The 18494-nt window shown below is 36.1% G+C and overlaps 1 protein-coding gene across 4 annotated transcripts; it reads left to right on the forward strand.

Moving 5' to 3' along the window:
- Positions 1 to 10071: 10071 nt before the first annotated feature.
- Positions 10072 to 16670, forward strand: LOC111396264 (putative late blight resistance protein homolog R1A-4). Of its 4 annotated transcripts, none has more exons than XR_002702972.1 (4): positions 10072 to 10211; positions 10567 to 15416; positions 15728 to 15833; positions 16204 to 16670. XR_002702972.1 is itself a non-coding variant. In XM_023022649.1 (3 exons), the coding sequence occupies exon 2, from the start codon at positions 10710 to 10712 to the stop codon at positions 15411 to 15413; it is 4704 nt and encodes a 1567-aa protein (XP_022878417.1). In that variant the 5' UTR covers positions 10072 to 10211; positions 10567 to 10709; the 3' UTR covers positions 15414 to 15416; positions 16204 to 16670. The 4 variants fall into 4 exon arrangements, 2 of the variants coding, with proteins under 2 accessions (XP_022878417.1, XP_022878416.1); XR_002702971.1 differs by having other exon boundaries at positions 16207 to 16670; XM_023022649.1 differs by lacking the exon at positions 15728 to 15833.
- The last annotated feature ends 1824 nt before the right edge of the window (positions 16671 to 18494 follow it).

Raw genomic sequence — 18494 nt, forward strand, 5'->3', positions numbered from 1 at the left:
CCAGGTCAAGGGTGGAGACGTCGAACATCGAGTTTTTGGTCATGTATTTAGTGATGATAAAAATATAAAACAATATTATTACAATACTAAAAAGGACATAATTTATATATTACACTTGTTTTTTGCAAGTTTTCATACTTTGATATCGTTGTACAATAACTTCATTATCGAGCTTCAAAAATATATCTTTCTCTACATAAACAATTGTGCTATCATTTATCCACTGATCACCCATCCGATTATGCAATATATCCTTTACAATGCTCATTATAGAAAAGACTCTCTCCACAATAGCAGTATCAAGCAATATAATCAATGCTAAATTCAAAAGTTTGTAAACCAATGGATGTACCTAATCTTTCTTTGTCAAGGCTAATTTTTTCTCAATATCACCAAGGTCATTCAACCCTTCAAACTCTTTTTAGAGTGCATGTGAAAAATATAAGTCTCAAATTGAACATTAAGTACAATGACATTTACTACAGAGAAATCTAATAGATAAAGCTCAACAAGTCGGATCAAGTTTTTCTTGTCAAAATAAGAAAATGAATCTTGTGAACATAAACAAGCCACACAAAGGAGTAACCTTGTATTTACTTCTTAGAAACGATTATTCAATTCTTGAAGCTATAAATCAATGACAGGGTGAAACAAATCTACTCGGTAATGATATAAATTTGTAATTTCTGGAGGATTAAGTTGTGGCAACCACGAAGTGCACGATGTACAAACATATTATCCATGCCTGGTACATCAATATAATGTTGTTGACAAAAAGAACACACTTCTTCCAAAAAGGAGTCCCATCCTTCGTCTCTCATTTTTTAGAGTCGTTGTTTACACAATTTCACCTATTGCATTGTATTTACAATATCTTGATCTTTCTTTTGCAATGCCTTTGACAGGTCATTTGACATTCCTAGGACACTTCCCATAAACTGTACATTAAATGCAAAATCAAATGTCTATATCGATTCCAATAATTTTTTTGCACCAGATGTTTGATCACAAGAACAAAGTTCATCATCAACAATCATTTCAAGCATATCACTAACAGAAGAAAACATGGCAAGTACGCTGACCAAAAAATTATAATGTGAACCCTATTGTGTATCACCAGAAGGTTGAAGGGTTGTTTCTTGATTAAGTCCTTGCTCACTTAAAATCTCACATTTTTCAAATGCCTTAATAATGAAGCCTGATTGTTTTTCTTGAAAAAAATCACAATTCTTGGAAGATGCTCCAACAATATTTATCATATTACCAACCACACGAAAAAAGTTCGTAATAGGAATGTTCTTCTTTGCCACAACTACAAGTGCTAGTTGGAGTTGACGAGCAAAATAATGAATGTAAAAGGCACATAGATTCTCATTCAAAATTAGTGCTTTCAGACCATTAAACTTACCTTGCATATTACTTACCACATCATAACCTTGTCCTCTCAATCTAGACATGCTCAAATTATATCTAGAAAATACTTTATCAATTGTAGCCCTAAGTGATAGAGCCGTGGTGCTTGTTACATGTTCAATCCATATGATGCGAACATTCACATGTCCACTATTGTCTAAATAACGTAATACAATTGACATTTACTCCTTCATTAACACATCACGAGATTCATCAACTAAAATAGAAAATAGTGAATCGCCAACATCTTTGATAATAACATTGATTGTCTCAATAGCACAAGAACTTACTATATCCTTTTGAACATCAGGTGTTGTCAATTTGCAATTTTGAGGAACATTTCCCAATGTGACAGCATTAATATCTTCATTATGAGTAGCAAAAAATTGCAATTGGACTAAGAAATTACCTGGATTGAGAGAATTCTTAGATTCATCATGACACCAAAATAAGTGCCCTTGTCGCAATATAATTTGAAGACAATCAATGGATGCATTAAGATGGGTAACATATGCACTTATTACTTGTTCTGACTGTTTATAGAAAGCTGATTCAATGTGTTGCTTTTGATTCATCAAAATTTCACACTTAATGTGAGCTTGATTATGTGCACTATCATGAAAGTCCAACATGAGTATGAAACTTTTTTTTTAATCTTTCAAATATGTAAAACCTTCGTGTCTGCAAAAGGCTCGCCTCTACCTTGCTTTCTAGAATTTGTTTTGAAAAGATAACGATACAAACAATAAGCAGTATCCTTTTCTACATTGTACTCCAACCAAGTGCCGAACTCTTTAAATCGAGAAGGATTGAATCATCTAGCTGTTACTTCAAATTATCGTTTTGGAAAGTCATAATCTTGAGGTTGACAAGGACCCTTAAACATATATACTTTTTGAACTTGATCTCGAATGTTAGCATTGTAATCTAAAATGGGTATCCTTAGTCCATGATCAATTGGAAATTTTGTAACATCAAATTCCACATTATTTGATATCCCCCATCAACATTATCTACATTTGTTTTTGTTTGAAAGTATCTCTTCATTTGATATCTAGATTTAAACATTTGATATCCAATTACTACTGGGAGTCGGAGTAATTCAGAATGACTAATAAAATCACAAAGACTAGAAGTAAAAGTTAAGCAATTCACAAGATAATTCTATTCAATAACAATACTATAAGCAATTCATATTTCACAGGGCAATACAATAATCAATTCACAATGCAATTCACAATTTTCACCGGGCAATATATACTATTTTCGAATTCCAGTGACAGAGTAAGCAACTCACATTCACAGAGGGTCAGAGGAAACAATGAATTGGAAGTCTATCTGGTAGCAAAATCAATTAAATTATTGAAGAGCAATGTGTAGGCAGTGTCGCTCTGAGCAATTGAAGATTGGTTAGACAAAACTTCCTAATCGAATCGAGAGGTTCTTTTTAAGTTAAATACCCTAGCGGGTATCTGAATCGAGAACCGACGGGTTTGGTTCATTTCTCGATTCTAGATCAAGAGCCGAAGAATCGAATAAGAACCAAATCTCCCTATTTTTTAAATTAATTTATCTTAAATAAGTCAAATTATTTTATTTTTCTAAATAAATTTTCTAACTAGTTAATTTAGCTCAAATCCAAAAAATATGATTTTCTTAATTTTAATATTTTGTTCAACGACAACTTAATCAAATTGATCTAAGTTTTATCCAAATTTGTTACTTTACCATAGTGTCGTTTCTGCCGTTGTGGAGAAATCGAATTGAAGCTCGACAATACTCTCTTAATTATTTTGAACTCTCTATCTTCATCTTCATGTGATTTTAACAATCAAATACATGACGAACTTAGTAAAAAGAGACCCAATACACATAAGATTAGACTACATTATTTTGTAAAAGTTAAGATTGAAGATATCATTAGTTGAATTAATGTAGGTTTGTAAATATTAAAAAATGTAATTATAATACGGAACCTGGGAATCGAATTGAACTGAACCAGAATAGTTCCACTTACTAAACACAAGAAAATTTCAGGTTTGGTTTGATTCTCGTTAGAACTGAATTGAACCGGACTAGACCAGACCATGTCGAACCTTAATTGAAGAGCAAAGTGCTAATTTCATGTTAAAAACATATATATATATATATATATATATATTACGATTTACACAAATCAAAATAACAAAAAAAAAAAGAAAAAAGCTTCAAAATCCATCTCGAGGAAAAATAGGGGCTTCACCTTTCTGCTGCAGCTTGCTGGCGATTGCCGAAAGAATCGTCAGCTGCCTCGAAGCCTTGAACAGTCGAACAAACAGGGATGGACGGCGCGATGATCTCGCGGAGTCACAAGATGATAACAACATAAAATGAATGGCTGAGGCACGGAGCCGCGAAGGTTAAGAAAATGACAAGTCTGGCTATTCGATTCGATTTTGAGAGGAGGAGGTAGAGACTGAGCGGCCCTGAGACTGGGTTGGAGGAATAGGCTGGTGGTGGGGAGCTGTGGAGGTGGCGGACGAGTGGAGCAGGAGGAAGGGATGAAGGATTGAAAATTGAAATGGAATTTGTCAAATTGAATGGAGAATGGTTTGTAATTAGAAATGAGTCATGGGTGTATGTGTTGATTGGACTAATGGGCTACTGAGCTTTACTTCTTGGCTGGGCTTTATAGGGGATTAACATTAAAAAATAAAAAATGAATTGGGCCTTTGGGTTGGGCACAAAAGTTCGGCGCTAGCACTTCGTTGGGCTCCGCCCCTGTGTCCAACCTCAACCGACGAAATAACGGATCAGTGGACCTGGTATGAGAATCTCTTCTTTTTTATTTCTGTCTAGCTAGACCAATACATTTTAATAGTTTTCAGTTATAAATTATAAATATATTAGTTCGAGGTGAATTAAATTTAAAAAAAACCTTTGGGTTGGGCACAAAAGTTCGGCGCTAGCACTTCGTTGGGCTCCGCCCCTGTGTCCAACCTCAACCGACGAAATAACGGATCAGTGGACCTGGTATGAGAATCTCTTCTTTTTTATTTCTGTCTAGCTAGACCAATACATTTTAATAGTTTTCAGTTATAAATTATAAATATATTAGTTCGAGGTGAATTAAATTTAAAAAAAATATTCATCAAGCACGGTGGCACTCAAATGTCTCAGATCAGACGAGTTATTAGTACTTTATTTTTGAAATTTCTACCAGTTCCATTGTTCATATTCATCAAACATGGTGGCCTGAAGTGTTTCAGTTCGAGTTTTCAACACTTCATTTCTGAAATTTCTGCCTCTTCCTTTATTCATATTCATCAAGCACCTCGTCCATATCGTTCATATTAATCAAGCATGGTTGTATTCAACAGTCTGATTTCCAAATCAGTTATTAGCAGTACTTTTTTGTCGATGATGTTTCAGTGGTTTTCATTTTCCATTCTGATATGTTGATTCCCCTAAAATATATAGACTTTCAAATGAAATTATGGAACATATAGACATGGATATGTAATTACTAGCAAGACAAACAAATTAACTTTACACAACTGAATTCAAAAATATAAAACAAGATAATTAATATCATGCACGAATCTTTTAGTTTAGATGCATCCCTCAAATTTCTCATGTCACATAATTGTTGACGAAACGACCTCCGACAGTGGATTTTCTAGGCTTAGTTTCACCAATCTCAACCTTATTAAACACACCCAAGTATGGCTCAAACCCAACAACGGTTCTTACTTCGGTTGCTCAACTCAATGTGTTCACAAAAAACACAATATAGTGGCTACAATGAATAACCAAGAGTAGAGGAAGACATGTTCAATTTCAAGGCTCAAGAGAGGAAAAAAGAGAAAAATCGGCTGCTCTTTCTTCAATTGCACACACACTCGACTTATTTAACAATGAGGCTAATATATAGTTTTAGGGTGTAATAGTGGTGGACTAATATAGTGGGCTCATGGACCAACTAATGGTTAAAGGGGTCGGAACACAAAAGTTAGCCATCCAAGAAGTAAATGGGCCATGAGCAACATTAACTAGATTAAGTTGCTTCAAACGACCCTCAAGTGGTTTGTCGAGTTAAGCCAATTAATCGAGTGTGTTAATAAATATTTCAATCATCAGCCGAAGCCTATGAAATCTAATCCGACTATCCTGCACTGTTTAACATCATCACCTGGGATTATTGGGTATTAAAAACCCAACAATCTCCACCTTGATGCCCAATAATCTGCAAGTAACCAAAACACTGAGTTTAAACTTGCACAATCAAGGTAATCCAATAAAATTGGTATCTCAGACATTACCTCGTATTTCGAACCGAAACACAACCATACCTACTCCATTACTCACTGAGGCTAAGGTCCAAAAAACATCTAAGTAGGAACAAGTATCACAGTGAATAAATAATCACATGATGAAGATATTATATAAAATACTACACAGATCTTTTAAGAAAATCACGTTCACAAAGAACCAAAGATTAACAACAAGTTAATCAGCACATGGTCAAATACATATGCAACAAATGCATAAGTGACCCCACGCAAGATCTCACCACACTTATCATATCTCATTTCGTGTTACTCCCACCTCGAGAACACATATCTCCTCTTATTGCCCACCATGCTCACAAATAGATCACTCAACTCATGTCCAATTGGTAAGTCACAATAGATCCTAAGTCCACGGGATAATCCTCTATCACCACATCACTTCTTTCAACCTACGTGGATAATGGGCCTCCACCTTACAGAAGTGATAGAAGTGCCTCTTTCACATTCCACCTGTACAAGGTCTCTTTCACAGATAAATGATTTTACACATTTGATTACATCTCCACTCTTGATCCAAATGTCACACTCTATATCCCTCGGTACAAAACATTATGTACCCCTAGGCGTCTGTACTCCACCTTATCAAAAGACATCTAACATACTGCTAATGCATCCTAAACCCACTATGCATGCAAATGATCACACCCAATAATCACATTATCTCAAATTCATGCAAACACACATACCAAACAAATTGAAATACAACATATAATCATGCAACAAATTAGGCAATCGCACACATGCAGAAAAAGATCACACACAGATGCATATGTAGTGACTGGGTTTACTATCTCAATAAACCTCACTGGGGTCATAGCTCGACCCCTCAACCACATTCATTTCACCTCTCACATAACCTTTCTGCTTATCCTTCTTCTTGGGACAATCCCTAATAAAGTGTCCCGACTTACCACAACTATAACACCGCCTACCACTAGACTTGTCCCGTCCCTTGCCTTTCATCTTATCACTTTCATCACTTGAGTCACTACTCGAATCACCACTATTTTGAGCTCTACCCAAATTAATTTGCTTAAACTTCATCCTACTCCTTATCATATGTAACTCACCACTCCTTTTAATTTCATTTTTAGCCTTAATTTCCACCTCCTTACTCCTAAGTGAGTCTATGACAATCTCGAGGGTTAACGTATCCCTACCATACTTAATGACATTTTTAACATTCTTATATGACTCAGGCATGGAATTAAGCAGGATAATAGCCTTATATATTTCAGATATGATTTCTTCACAGTTAATAATATCTTGGACAAGTTTATTGAAAATATTCAGATTGTCATCAAGATCCTTTAAAGGATCCATTTTAAAAATGAAGAAACGCTCAAGAAGATAAAGTTTATTGGGAGTGGACATAAACAAATACAGATCTTCAAACTTTTTCCAAAGATCTTTTGTGGTTTTCAATTTTCCTACTTTTCTCAAAACAGCATTAGACAGATGTAAATGATTGAGGTATAAGCAAGCTCATCGGCTTCTTTTTGTTCTTTTGAAAAATTAACAGGAAAATTGCCTTCAATTGCTTTTGAAACCTTTTATTGAATCAAAATACCCTTCATTTTTTATTGCCAGATTGAAAAATCACATTTTTCATTAAAAATACCAACTTCGAAATGCGAAGACATTTTTGGAAAAATGAGGCAATCAAATGCACAAATAGATCACACAAAGTAATCCTACGGTCGCAATATACACCGTTCTAAATTTCTAAGGTTTTGTAAGATTCGTGGTCTTAGATTAAGGGAACGTTCAATGGGTAAGGTCTAGGTATTCTAACGAAAGTAACAACACAGTGAAATTTACGATGCAACAAGATAGGTATATCCAATCAAACAAAATTCACGGCAATTTTAACACAAAGCACAATACGCTAATTTATCCAAAAAATAAGTACTCACTCACAAAAGAGCAAGTAATCATAATTTCTAGCACAAGCAATGGTTGCCAAGCAATGACAACCTCCAATCCTAATGAGCACCCTACACGATGATCTGCTAATGCTGAAATTTAAGCTGAGATAAGCCAATTTACCAGAGTGGACCAATCTGAGTCCGTAAGTTATGAGAGACGCGAACTTACTGCTTTAGGGCTGCAATTTTGGCCTAAAGTAATCCAGTAAATATGTGGCAGTTTCGACCATTGATCCACTAAGGGCAAAATCGTCCAACTGTTTCTGTGTAACTGAAACAAAAAACTTCTAACACGAAAAATGTTAGAAGTAATGTGAGGAACGAAAAATATTAGAAGTAATGTGAGGAACAAACTGCCTGAAGACAACTTCCCCAAAATCGGAGCCACGCGCCCTCACACGCCGTCGCAGGGAACATGCGCCACACACCCAACACCGCCTCTACCTGCACGTCTCAACCACGGACTCCGTTTCACCAATGGACTTCTGGATTGACGGGAAATCGCGTTTACAGGTGCCTTTTTTGTGCAAAATTGGGTAGTTCGATTTTTCTATTTTCTGCCAGTTTCTAGTCAAATTTTGGCTGGAAATTCCACCCCAACCCCGCTCCGGTACTAGTGTTGTGTGGTATTGGAACTCTCTTACCCCAAAAGTTAGCTCAAGATATGAGACTTTTCCTTACACTTATAAACTGAATACCAACCCCAATGTGGGACAATCTCAACAATAATTAATGACAAACTTTTGAAAAAAGCAACTCCTCGTATTACACAAATTTGGATGCATATATTCCTCTACATTTCAGTCTATTTGATAGGTTCCTTATACACATATAGTCTTCACTCTTCAAGGCTGAGATGGACTCGGACACTAGCAGCATTGACAAAACTGAAAACTATGAAGATGATGCTTTTTACTTGGAACTGGAAATGTTGATTTTGCTATTAATGGCTGAAGATGAAAAGGATGAATCTGATAAAAAAGACAGAAATTCTGAAGTTGTAGAAGATAGCAGCAGAATAACTGGAGAGAATACAACAGTTCACAGAAACTATTACAATTGGTCAGTTTGTCAAAAAACGAGACCAATATTCTTTTATTTTCCCTCCGATTTCAGTGGAACTTGAGTGTTTATATGACATGTTATCAAGTCTAAATTATCAACTAACAAATGAAGTTCACGCTTTCCCTTTTCCATCAATTCTAGAGGTTGAGATACAGTCGACAAAGAGGGTATAGGGTAGAGAACATACAATAATTAGTAGTTCATATCTACTCGTAAGAAGTTGTAGTAACCTTGTTTCTTTTTGCCAATTTTCTAGTTTATGGTGCAAAAATGAATCGTGACTTATAGCAATTACTAATGGATTGAAGTAAGCATTTCTACTTTCTGAAGGATTTTAACAGTTTCCCTATAAAAAAACTTACATAATTTATCCTGTCTCTCCTGAATTTCTAGGAGAGCTACAAAAATTCTAGTATCAGAGCTGAATGGGCCATCTTTTGGTTGATCAAATCATTGGCTTGGTCTTACAGTGTTCTTGTTGATTATAGAATTCATTGTTGATCAAAATTATCCAACAGGTTTCGGGAACAACGTCCAACATTTTTTCTTTGTCATATTTGAGTTCTCAACTTTTCATTTTCACAACACTTATATCTCCGACGACGATTGTTGAAAATTACAAATATTGTTAAAAAGATAAGTTCACCCTATCTTCTAGCCTTTGTGTCATTATAAAAAGAAATTGGGGAAAATGAAGTTTTGAATAGTGACTTATTGGAGGATGTGTAGCGAAAAAGTAGGGAAAAGTTTTGAGTTTACGTACAAAATATTTTATTGTATGAATGTATAGTTGAAAATGAGTACGTGAAATAAAGAGTTTTAGTTTAATGGAAGTTAATCAGGGCTTTATTAAAACAAAGTATCAGAAAATAAATAAAAGAAGTGTAGAAATGGTCTAGCTAATTTTTCAAGTTGGCAACTTTGACCAAATATTTCGTGGTACATTTGATTGTCCAAAATTATTTTTAGATGAATGAGAAATTGAAGTCAACAGAGAAAATATTAAACTAGGAATGTGGAGTTGAAGAAGTGGGAGGAAAACTGAAAAGTTTCACATTAGAAAATGAGATGACGTGTTTAATTTGTGTTCTTGAGTCCAGACGATATATTTGGTAGAATAATTCTAAACAAACAGGCGCGGCAAGTGCTTCGGTTATCCTTATCGGAAGATGCTACAAGTACCAAATAGTTTACTTAATGATTTACCGAATTGACAAGTGGCGGCCTCCAATTGGGGCCGCCACTTGTCAATTCGATAATCCATTAGATAATCTATCCTTATCCTAAATTGTCTCCCATGTGGTACTACAATAACGAGACTATGGCGGCACATTATTGAATTAATAATGACTTCACGGGCCTTAATTTCTGTGTCTTTCGTTTACCAAAATCAAAACGCATACAGTTTTTGGAACGGTTGACTTGTAAACAAACTCTCCGATGCTTCTTTCGAAACAATAGCAATCGTTCTTCGGTAAGCTTGTTTACATTTGTTTTTACAAAAGTGAAAAAGCATTACGATCTTTTCTTTGAATTTTCATTTAGATATTGATTATAATCCATTTCATTTCATTGATGATAACTTGATAAAATACTTCTTCAGATAGGATACTGATTGAGAATTTGAATTTCTGGTTATAGCAATCCTATAATTACATTACATTATTTTCTTGTAGTGTATATATTATTCTTTGTTTTACAAGAGCTAAGAAAAAGAGGTTTCTCCTAATCAAGAAGTATAGGGTTTGTTTTTTTTCATTTTTTACCTGGTTCATGAATTACACTAGTCAATGTTCCTGTTGGATAACAAGGTCTATGGTTTTGATCAGTGAGCTGGAGATTGCTGATATCACTTGTGCTTACTTCTGAAGTGGCTTGAAAACCTCAACGATTTAATTTCTGCTGGTGATCCCGTGGACTGTGGGGAGTTGGTCAGCCAGTACTGTAGAGTATCACGAGTGTTTAGAGAATCATGGGTAACTGTTTTTCTTTTGCTCGTGATCACATGAAACGTCTGAAGTTGCTAATGAATGGCTTCCTTTCTCGTGATGATCAAGCGATGCATCTACATTTGCTAAAGGAGGACTTGCTTTCTCTTACTGGTGATGATCATGTCAAACATCCGAAGTTGCCAGAGAAGGATTTGATTTTTCCTGCTGATGATCAAGTGACACATCTGGAGTTAACAGAAAATGACTTGATTTCCCCTGCTGGTGATCAAGCGAAACATCTGGCATTGCCAGAGAAGTATTTGACTTCTCCTGCTGATGATCAAGTGACACGTCTGGAGTTGCCAGAGGATGATCATGTCAAACATCTGGAGTTGCCAGAGAAAGATTTGATTTCTCTGGCTGATGATCAAGCGAGACATTTGGAGTTGTCAGAGGGGGACTTGCTTTCTCCTACCGATGATGATCATGTCAAACATCTGGGGCTGCTGGAGAATGACTTGATTTCTCCTGCTGATGATCAAGTGAAACATCTGCAGTTGCCAGAGGACTTGCTTTCTGCTGCTGCTGATGATCATGTCAAATATCTGGAGTTTCCAGAGAAGGATTTGATTTCTCCTGCTGATGATCAAGTGAAACATCTGGAGTCGCCAGAAAATGACTTGATTTCCCCTGCTGGTGATCAAGCAAAACATCTGGAGTTGCCAGAGAATGGCTTGATTTTTCATGCTGATCCAGTGCGACATCTGGAATGGCTAGAAAATAATTGTGATTTCATTGTTCCTATTAAGGATCAAATTCAAACCCTTAAAGTGGAGTTAAGATTTCTGAGAACATATCTCAAGGGGTTGCAAGGGAAGGACCCAAAATACAGTCTTGGGGAGCCATTCAAAGGTTTTCTTGGAAATGCAGCATCTGAACTTTTTTCACTGTGCCTTGGACAATCAAGGGATAGAAGCATAACCAGAGACTTAGGGATTTTAATTTCTACGATGCAGGAAAAAATGTACCAGTGGAGGCCAGCTATCAAAAGAAATTATCTCAATGCCTATTTTGATTCAAAAAGAAACGATCCGGTGAAGAATAAACTTGTGATGGAATTGGTTGATTCTCTTCTAGAGAATCTGAAGGATCTCCAAAGCAGTGAGAACAATTCGATTGTATTAGTGAAAAGCCAACTTGAAGCCCTTGAAGAGAAGCTACTATTCATCAGAAATTTTTTCAGGTTTTCCACAATGCGGATCCCATCTCCTTGGCTGGTTGGATTGGGAGATTCTGGGGATGATAACAAACGTGAGATACTTGAAAGCCTTTTAACTCGTATAGAATATGTTGCTGACAATGCAGCATTTTTGTCTTACTGCTGTTTAGTTGACAAAGAACATGAAAATGTGCGTTTGAAGTGTAACTTCTTTTATTTGGTATGGATGATCGAGCATATTGAGCCGGAAGTCAAAGAGATATGTGTCAGATTTCTAAAAGAATTTGAGCCCTTAAATCTTGAAATTCTTCCATTCAATTTGTATAAAGTGGTGGCGATTGATTCTCTCCTGGACAATCTGGTGATGCTACATAACTGTGAGTCGCATTTTATGGCTCCTGTAAAGGATAATTTGTTAATACTTTATGACGAGCTGATATTCTTGAGAACCTTCCTCATGGATCCTCCACCAAGGAAGAATACAGAGAATGAGAAAATGGATAGCCTCTTGAATAATGTTGAACCTTTGTTTAGTGAGGCAGGATCTGTCATTGGTTCATTTTTGGACGAATTGGAAATTGACACTGCCAACAAAATGAACCTTTCTGCTTTGCTAGAGAAGATTAATCTCATTAAGTCAGAGGTCAGAGATCGTTATACCAGAAGACTAAATCATTTGCAATCGAACTCCCTTGGGATTGATGGAGTTGGTTACACTGAACCTTTGTTTAGTGAGGCAGGATCTGTCATTTGTTCATTTTTGGACAACATGGAAGTTGACAATGCCATCAAAATGAACCTTTCTGCTTTGCTAGAGAAAATTAATCTCATTAAGTCAGAGGTCAGGGATCGTTACACCGGAAGACTAAATCATTTGCAATCGAACTCCCTTGGGATTGATGGAGTGGGTTACATTGATTCCCTCTTGAAGAATCTGGTTGAGTTACTGAATTGTCAGGCAGATTCAATTGTTATTTTAAAGCATCAAATTGAATTGGTTCATGATGAGCTCAATTCTCTGAAATCTTCACTCGAGCATATTATAAGGAAGATTGAGAAGCAGTACCTGAAAGATCTTATGAAGCATGTTATGGATGTGGCTCACAAGGCAGAATATATTATAAACTCTTATGTGGTCAGAGATTGTCCCGTATGGAATCATATGCTGTGGATTTCCGATCTTCTTGAAGAGATTAAGCTTATAAAGGAGAAAATCAAACAGAAAATTAAAGACAAAAGCTCTTTCACAACGGAGACGAATGTTAGAAAGACTACCCCTCTCCGGTCTGCTCAGGCTCACACTGAAGTAGTGATTGGTTTCAAGGTTGAAGCCCAAGAAATTATTGAGCAGCTTATTGGAGGACCGAAACGGCGAGAGATCATCTCAATTGTAGGTATGGCCGGTCTTGGTAAAACGACTCTGGCCAAAAAAGTATATAATGATCCATCAGTTACCCATTATTTCGATGTGCGTGCCTGGTGTTGTGCTTCTCAAGCATATCAAAGGAGAGAGCTTCTGCTTGACATATTAAGTCATTTTATGGAGCTCACTGATACATCCTACCAAATGAGCGATGAAGATTTAGCTTTGTCACTCTACAAAAGTCTAAATGGAATGAGGTATCTTATTGTCATTGATGACGTGTGGATTATCGACCCATGGGACGATTTGAAACGAATTTTTCCAGATGACCAAATCGGAAGCAGAATTATGATCACAAGTCGAATTGATCATGCAGCTTTGCATACTGAACATAATAGCTCTCCACATTTTCTTCCACTGTTCTCTGAAGCAGAAAGTTGGGAATTATTACAGGCAAAGCTATTTCAGCAAGAAAAATGCCCTATGGAACTGGTGGAAGTTGGAAAGGAAATAGCGAGAAAATGTAGTGGGCTACCTCTTGCTGTTGTCGTAATAGCTGGACTGCTTGCAAAGATGGACAAGAAGAATGATCAGTGGAAAAAAGTAGCTAAAAGCTTGAGTTCTTTAGTTAGTGAATCAAGGCAGTATATGGACATGTTGGAACTGAGTTACAATCATCTGCCTCATCATCTAAAACCATGCTTTCTTTTCTTTGGAGCATTTGCAGCTAGCAAAGAAATTTCAGTAAATAAGCTGTTACGGTTATGGATCGCTGAAGGATTCGTTCAAAAAAGCAAGTTGAAGAGTGTAGAAGATACAGCAGAAGATTACCTGATGGATCTCATTTGTCGAAGCCTTGTAATAGCAGGCAAAAAAAGATCTAAAGGAGGGGTGAAAACATGTCATATTCATGATTTATTACATGATTTGTGCATGGCGAAAGCCAAACAAGAGAACTTTTTGAAGCAGATAAATGGGTATGATGAGCTTTATGCTCCTTATTTCGGGGGTTTTGATGTTCATTCTTTTGTTTATACACTTCCTCAGAAAATTCGGCTATCCATTTACTGTAGCCGGAATGATATTATTGCATGGAAACCTGCTAATAAACAAGTCTGCACTCTACTGTATTTTGCTACCGATGATAGGTATTCAGATTGGACCTATCCTTGGGATTTCTCAGCCATTTCCTACAGCTTGAAACTTCTTAAAGTGCTGGATTGGAGCTCCATCAGTTTTGGTGATATTTTTCCTTCTGGAATACAGTTTTTAGTTCATTTGAGGTACTTGGGAGTTAGAGGTGGTATGAATTCTATCCCTTCATCCATATCGAATCTTGTGAACCTTGAGGTTCTTTTTGTGAAAGGAGTAAAAGGAGAAGTTGTATTACCAGATACCATTTGGGAAATGGTAAGTTTGAGGCATCTACATATAGAACCCCGTGCTGCTTTCAGTTTGCCGAAAGGCAGGCCAGCCTTCCGATTACAGAATCTTGAAACACTTTGTACACCATGCTTTTCTTATGGGAATGATACAAAGAATCTGATAAGAGCTTTTCCAAGTCTTCGGAAATTGAAATGCATATTTATGGAATCATGGGATCCAGTCAGTGACTGTAATCGGTTTCCAGATCTGGAGTCTCTAAGTCGGCTCGAATCACTCAAGGTGATTTACCAAGGTATCTTGAGAAAAGTGCCCAAATTTAACTTCCCTTCACATCTTAAAAAATTGACCCTAAAGAACTTCTGCCTTCCATGGAGTGGAATCTCAGAAATTGCAACACTACCCAATCTTGAGGTTCTCAAATTATTATCTAGATCCTTTGTGGGGGAAATATGGGAAATGGGAGATGATGAGTTTCTTAAACTCAAATATTTGAAATTAGACGCTCTGAATTTGGCACAATGGAATGCTTCAAGTGATCACTTTCCTCATCTTGAGAGACTTGTGTTGCATAAGTGTGAGGATCTTGAAGAGATACCTTCGTGTTTAGGAAGAGTACCTAATCTGCAGCTGATTGAGATGGAGTGGTGCAAGAGATCTGCTGAAAATTCCGCCAGGCAAATTCAGGAAGAACAGAAGGATTTTGGAGGTGATATCATTATCAAGATAATCTCTAAAAAGGAGGTTCCTACACCATCTTCTGATTCACACTTACTCTGATACGTAAGTAAATCTGAACAATTAATGTCCTCGGTGTTCTTTAATTTCCTTCTTGTGTCACCTAGTATAAAACTGAGGGATTTACTTATCTTTTCTTATTAGCGACATTTTTACTCATTTGAATGATAAATATCTATATGTGGAGTTGTCATTAACACTTCATAATTAATTCTGTAAGTGTCGAAGACCAACTATGCCGCCAGCCACGGTGCATCACTTGTTCAAGTTTTAAATGCACGTGCTAATCTAAATTGAAGAAAATTCTTTTTGCATTTACCTTAACACTTTCTATTTATGCTGTATTTCTGTATCAGGACAATTAACTTCAAGCATTCCCTTGCTGAATATTTCCTGCTTCTTCTAATGTTCATATTCATCATTGTGGTGTTCAAGTATCTTGGTCATCGACACTTAAACTTCGTAAGTTTTTCCCCCTTTCAATCCAAGTATGATGCAATTCAACTGTATCAGTCAGCATTTCATTTTAAGCCCCCGTTTGGCCCCCATTTTGTAGAGTTAAAAATGGGTGAAATAGTATTTTTTTTTGAAAAATGAGCGGTTGAAAAGGAAGGAAAAGTTTTCGATTTATATATAATATTATTTTATGGAAAATTGTGTGATTGAAAATATGAGAGAGAAAAATGTAATGTAATGTAATAGAAATTAATGGGAGCCAAACGAGGGCTAAAATTTCTGCCTTTTACGTTATTCAATTTGACCAAGAATGGTGACATTCAAGTGTGTTCGTCCAGATGTGTTATTAGTATTTCCACTGTTTATATTCATCTAGCAGGGCGGCATCAAGAGTCTTGGTTCAATCAAGTTATCAGCATTTCATTTCCGATGTTTGTACCACTCCCAGCGTTCATATTTGTCAAGCATGGTGGCCTCAAATGACGAAAATGATCATTCCTTTATGATGTTACTACCTCTTTTGAGGTTCATAGCTAGCAAGCATTATGGGTTTCATTGTCGAAGTCTCTGCCTCTTCCAATGTTCATTTTCATCCAGCATGATGACGTGCAGGTGTCTCAGTCCACATTAACTATCAGCTTTTCATTTCTTCCCAAAGAAGTTGTGTTGTTTAGGCTATCATTTTCCTTTACGTTACATGTCCCATTCCAATAATGTTGATTCCCAGGAAATAAATCAGATTTTCAGTTGAAATAAGGGAATATGTGGGATTGTTGTTATTTATTAAAAAACATTTTGATGTTAAATAATTTTTGTCATGCGACTGTCCATATTTTTGGCTAATTATTCTTGTGAAGAACGAGTAGAGAAGGCATAATATGATATTATAGCCTTTGATGCTTGCGGTCATTATCTCTGAATAGGTAAATTTAATATATATAAATGTTTTTAATAGCTGAAACATGATTTCAATTCTATCTAGCAAGAAATAAACAATATGCCCTGATAGTTGATAGAAAACAGCTACTCTTAGTGATTCACACGAAATCAATCTAATGGTAAACAGATCATTTCATAGATACAGATGTAAGTTTCACAAATCCAGTCTCAGTTAATACTTAACTAAACAAATAGCACAGTAACATCAACCCACCAGCGAATAACTATAGAAATGCAACCTAATATTATGCGGGAATAGTCAGCTTGCAAAGGTTCTGAAAGATTAGCATGATCACGTAAAAGAACTGAAGTCAATCCTCAGGACGGGCCAACCATAAACAATTGAGAGCCTGAAGCCTCGACTTGTAATCATTAATGGCAAGAAGAGCACGGGCAGCTTGTCGGGTTGTCAAGATTCGATGCATTTGTTGCAAAGTCTGCCGTCTCAGAAGGTCGGCCTATTAAGAGCAAAAGTTCATGTTAATACCTTATTCACTTGAAACAAAACGTGTACATAATTTGGAACGGAATTTACTGGATAAGCAACAAAAATGGGGGAGGAGTCGCGGACGAGTTGTTACTTATATTTACTAGCTATGTTATAGAATCTCCTGCTTATGAGAGTTAAACGCACATTTACAATGGAGCACTCGCAATTTGAGAGCTATGTTAACTTTACCACTGCAGGTTTTCACACCAGTACTATAATGAAGAGGAAAAGTAAAAGGGATCTCATGCCACTTTGCGGCCCCAAAAAATGGGCTCTTTAAAATCCTTTATATATTCGGAATATTAAGCAACCTATCAGAATAACTGTTAAGATTTGGGGTCATCTTAATAAGGTCAACCTTGTTAAGAAGAGTGACCCAAGATCTATTTAAGTTAGCCAATATTTCGATATTTAACCGATGTGAGATTTATTCCCTTAACATGCCCCCGCAAGATGGTGGCTCTTTTTTAGCAGACCAATTTTGAAATTCGTATGTTCATTTTTGAGATTTAATCGAATCGAATAGCTCGTTGGAGCTTATTGGGCTCTGATACTATGTTAAGATTTGGGGTCCATCTTAATAAGGTCAATATTGATAAGAGGAGTGACCCAAAATCTATTTAAGTTGGCCAATATTTCAGTATTTAACCGATGTGAGATTTATTCCCTTAACAATAACCAACATTCGATCCAAGATCTACGGAACAAGTGTCAATTTTGATTAGATTTCATGCGGTCTAACAAATGCTCAAGTATTGGGTAAATACCCGATGAAGAAAATTCTCGAGTGTGGTGCCAATGACAATAGTCATTTGCCCCCACGTAGTTGCTGAAATTTACATAATCATGTACAGCGAAAAATAAAACAAATTTTAATTCATAATCCGATCAAAAAAAATTTCAATTCATACCAATGATCTTTTTTGTGTTTAGATAGAAATTGTACATTTCTTGAATTCTGCAAACTCGTTTGCTATTGTCTAGCCTCCAATTAGAATCTACATACGGAACAAGATTGAGAGAGAACTAGAGTTTTACTTTCTTGTGCTAGCAAGAATAATGAAAATCTTTACAATTTTCAAATTCTGGCTGCTTAATTATATAAGTCTAAACGGGTTTGGCCCGTCTCCTAACCCGGTCCAATATTTAATTAATTCATTTAATTAAATTCGGTCCTATTAATAAGCAACCAAATTAATTAATTATTCAACACTTGTTAATTAATTAATTGATAAATC

This window comes from Olea europaea, chromosome 6, assembly GCF_002742605.1.
Source record: "Olea europaea var. sylvestris chromosome 6, O_europaea_v1, whole genome shotgun sequence".
NCBI lineage: Eukaryota > Viridiplantae > Streptophyta > Magnoliopsida > Lamiales > Oleaceae > Olea > Olea europaea.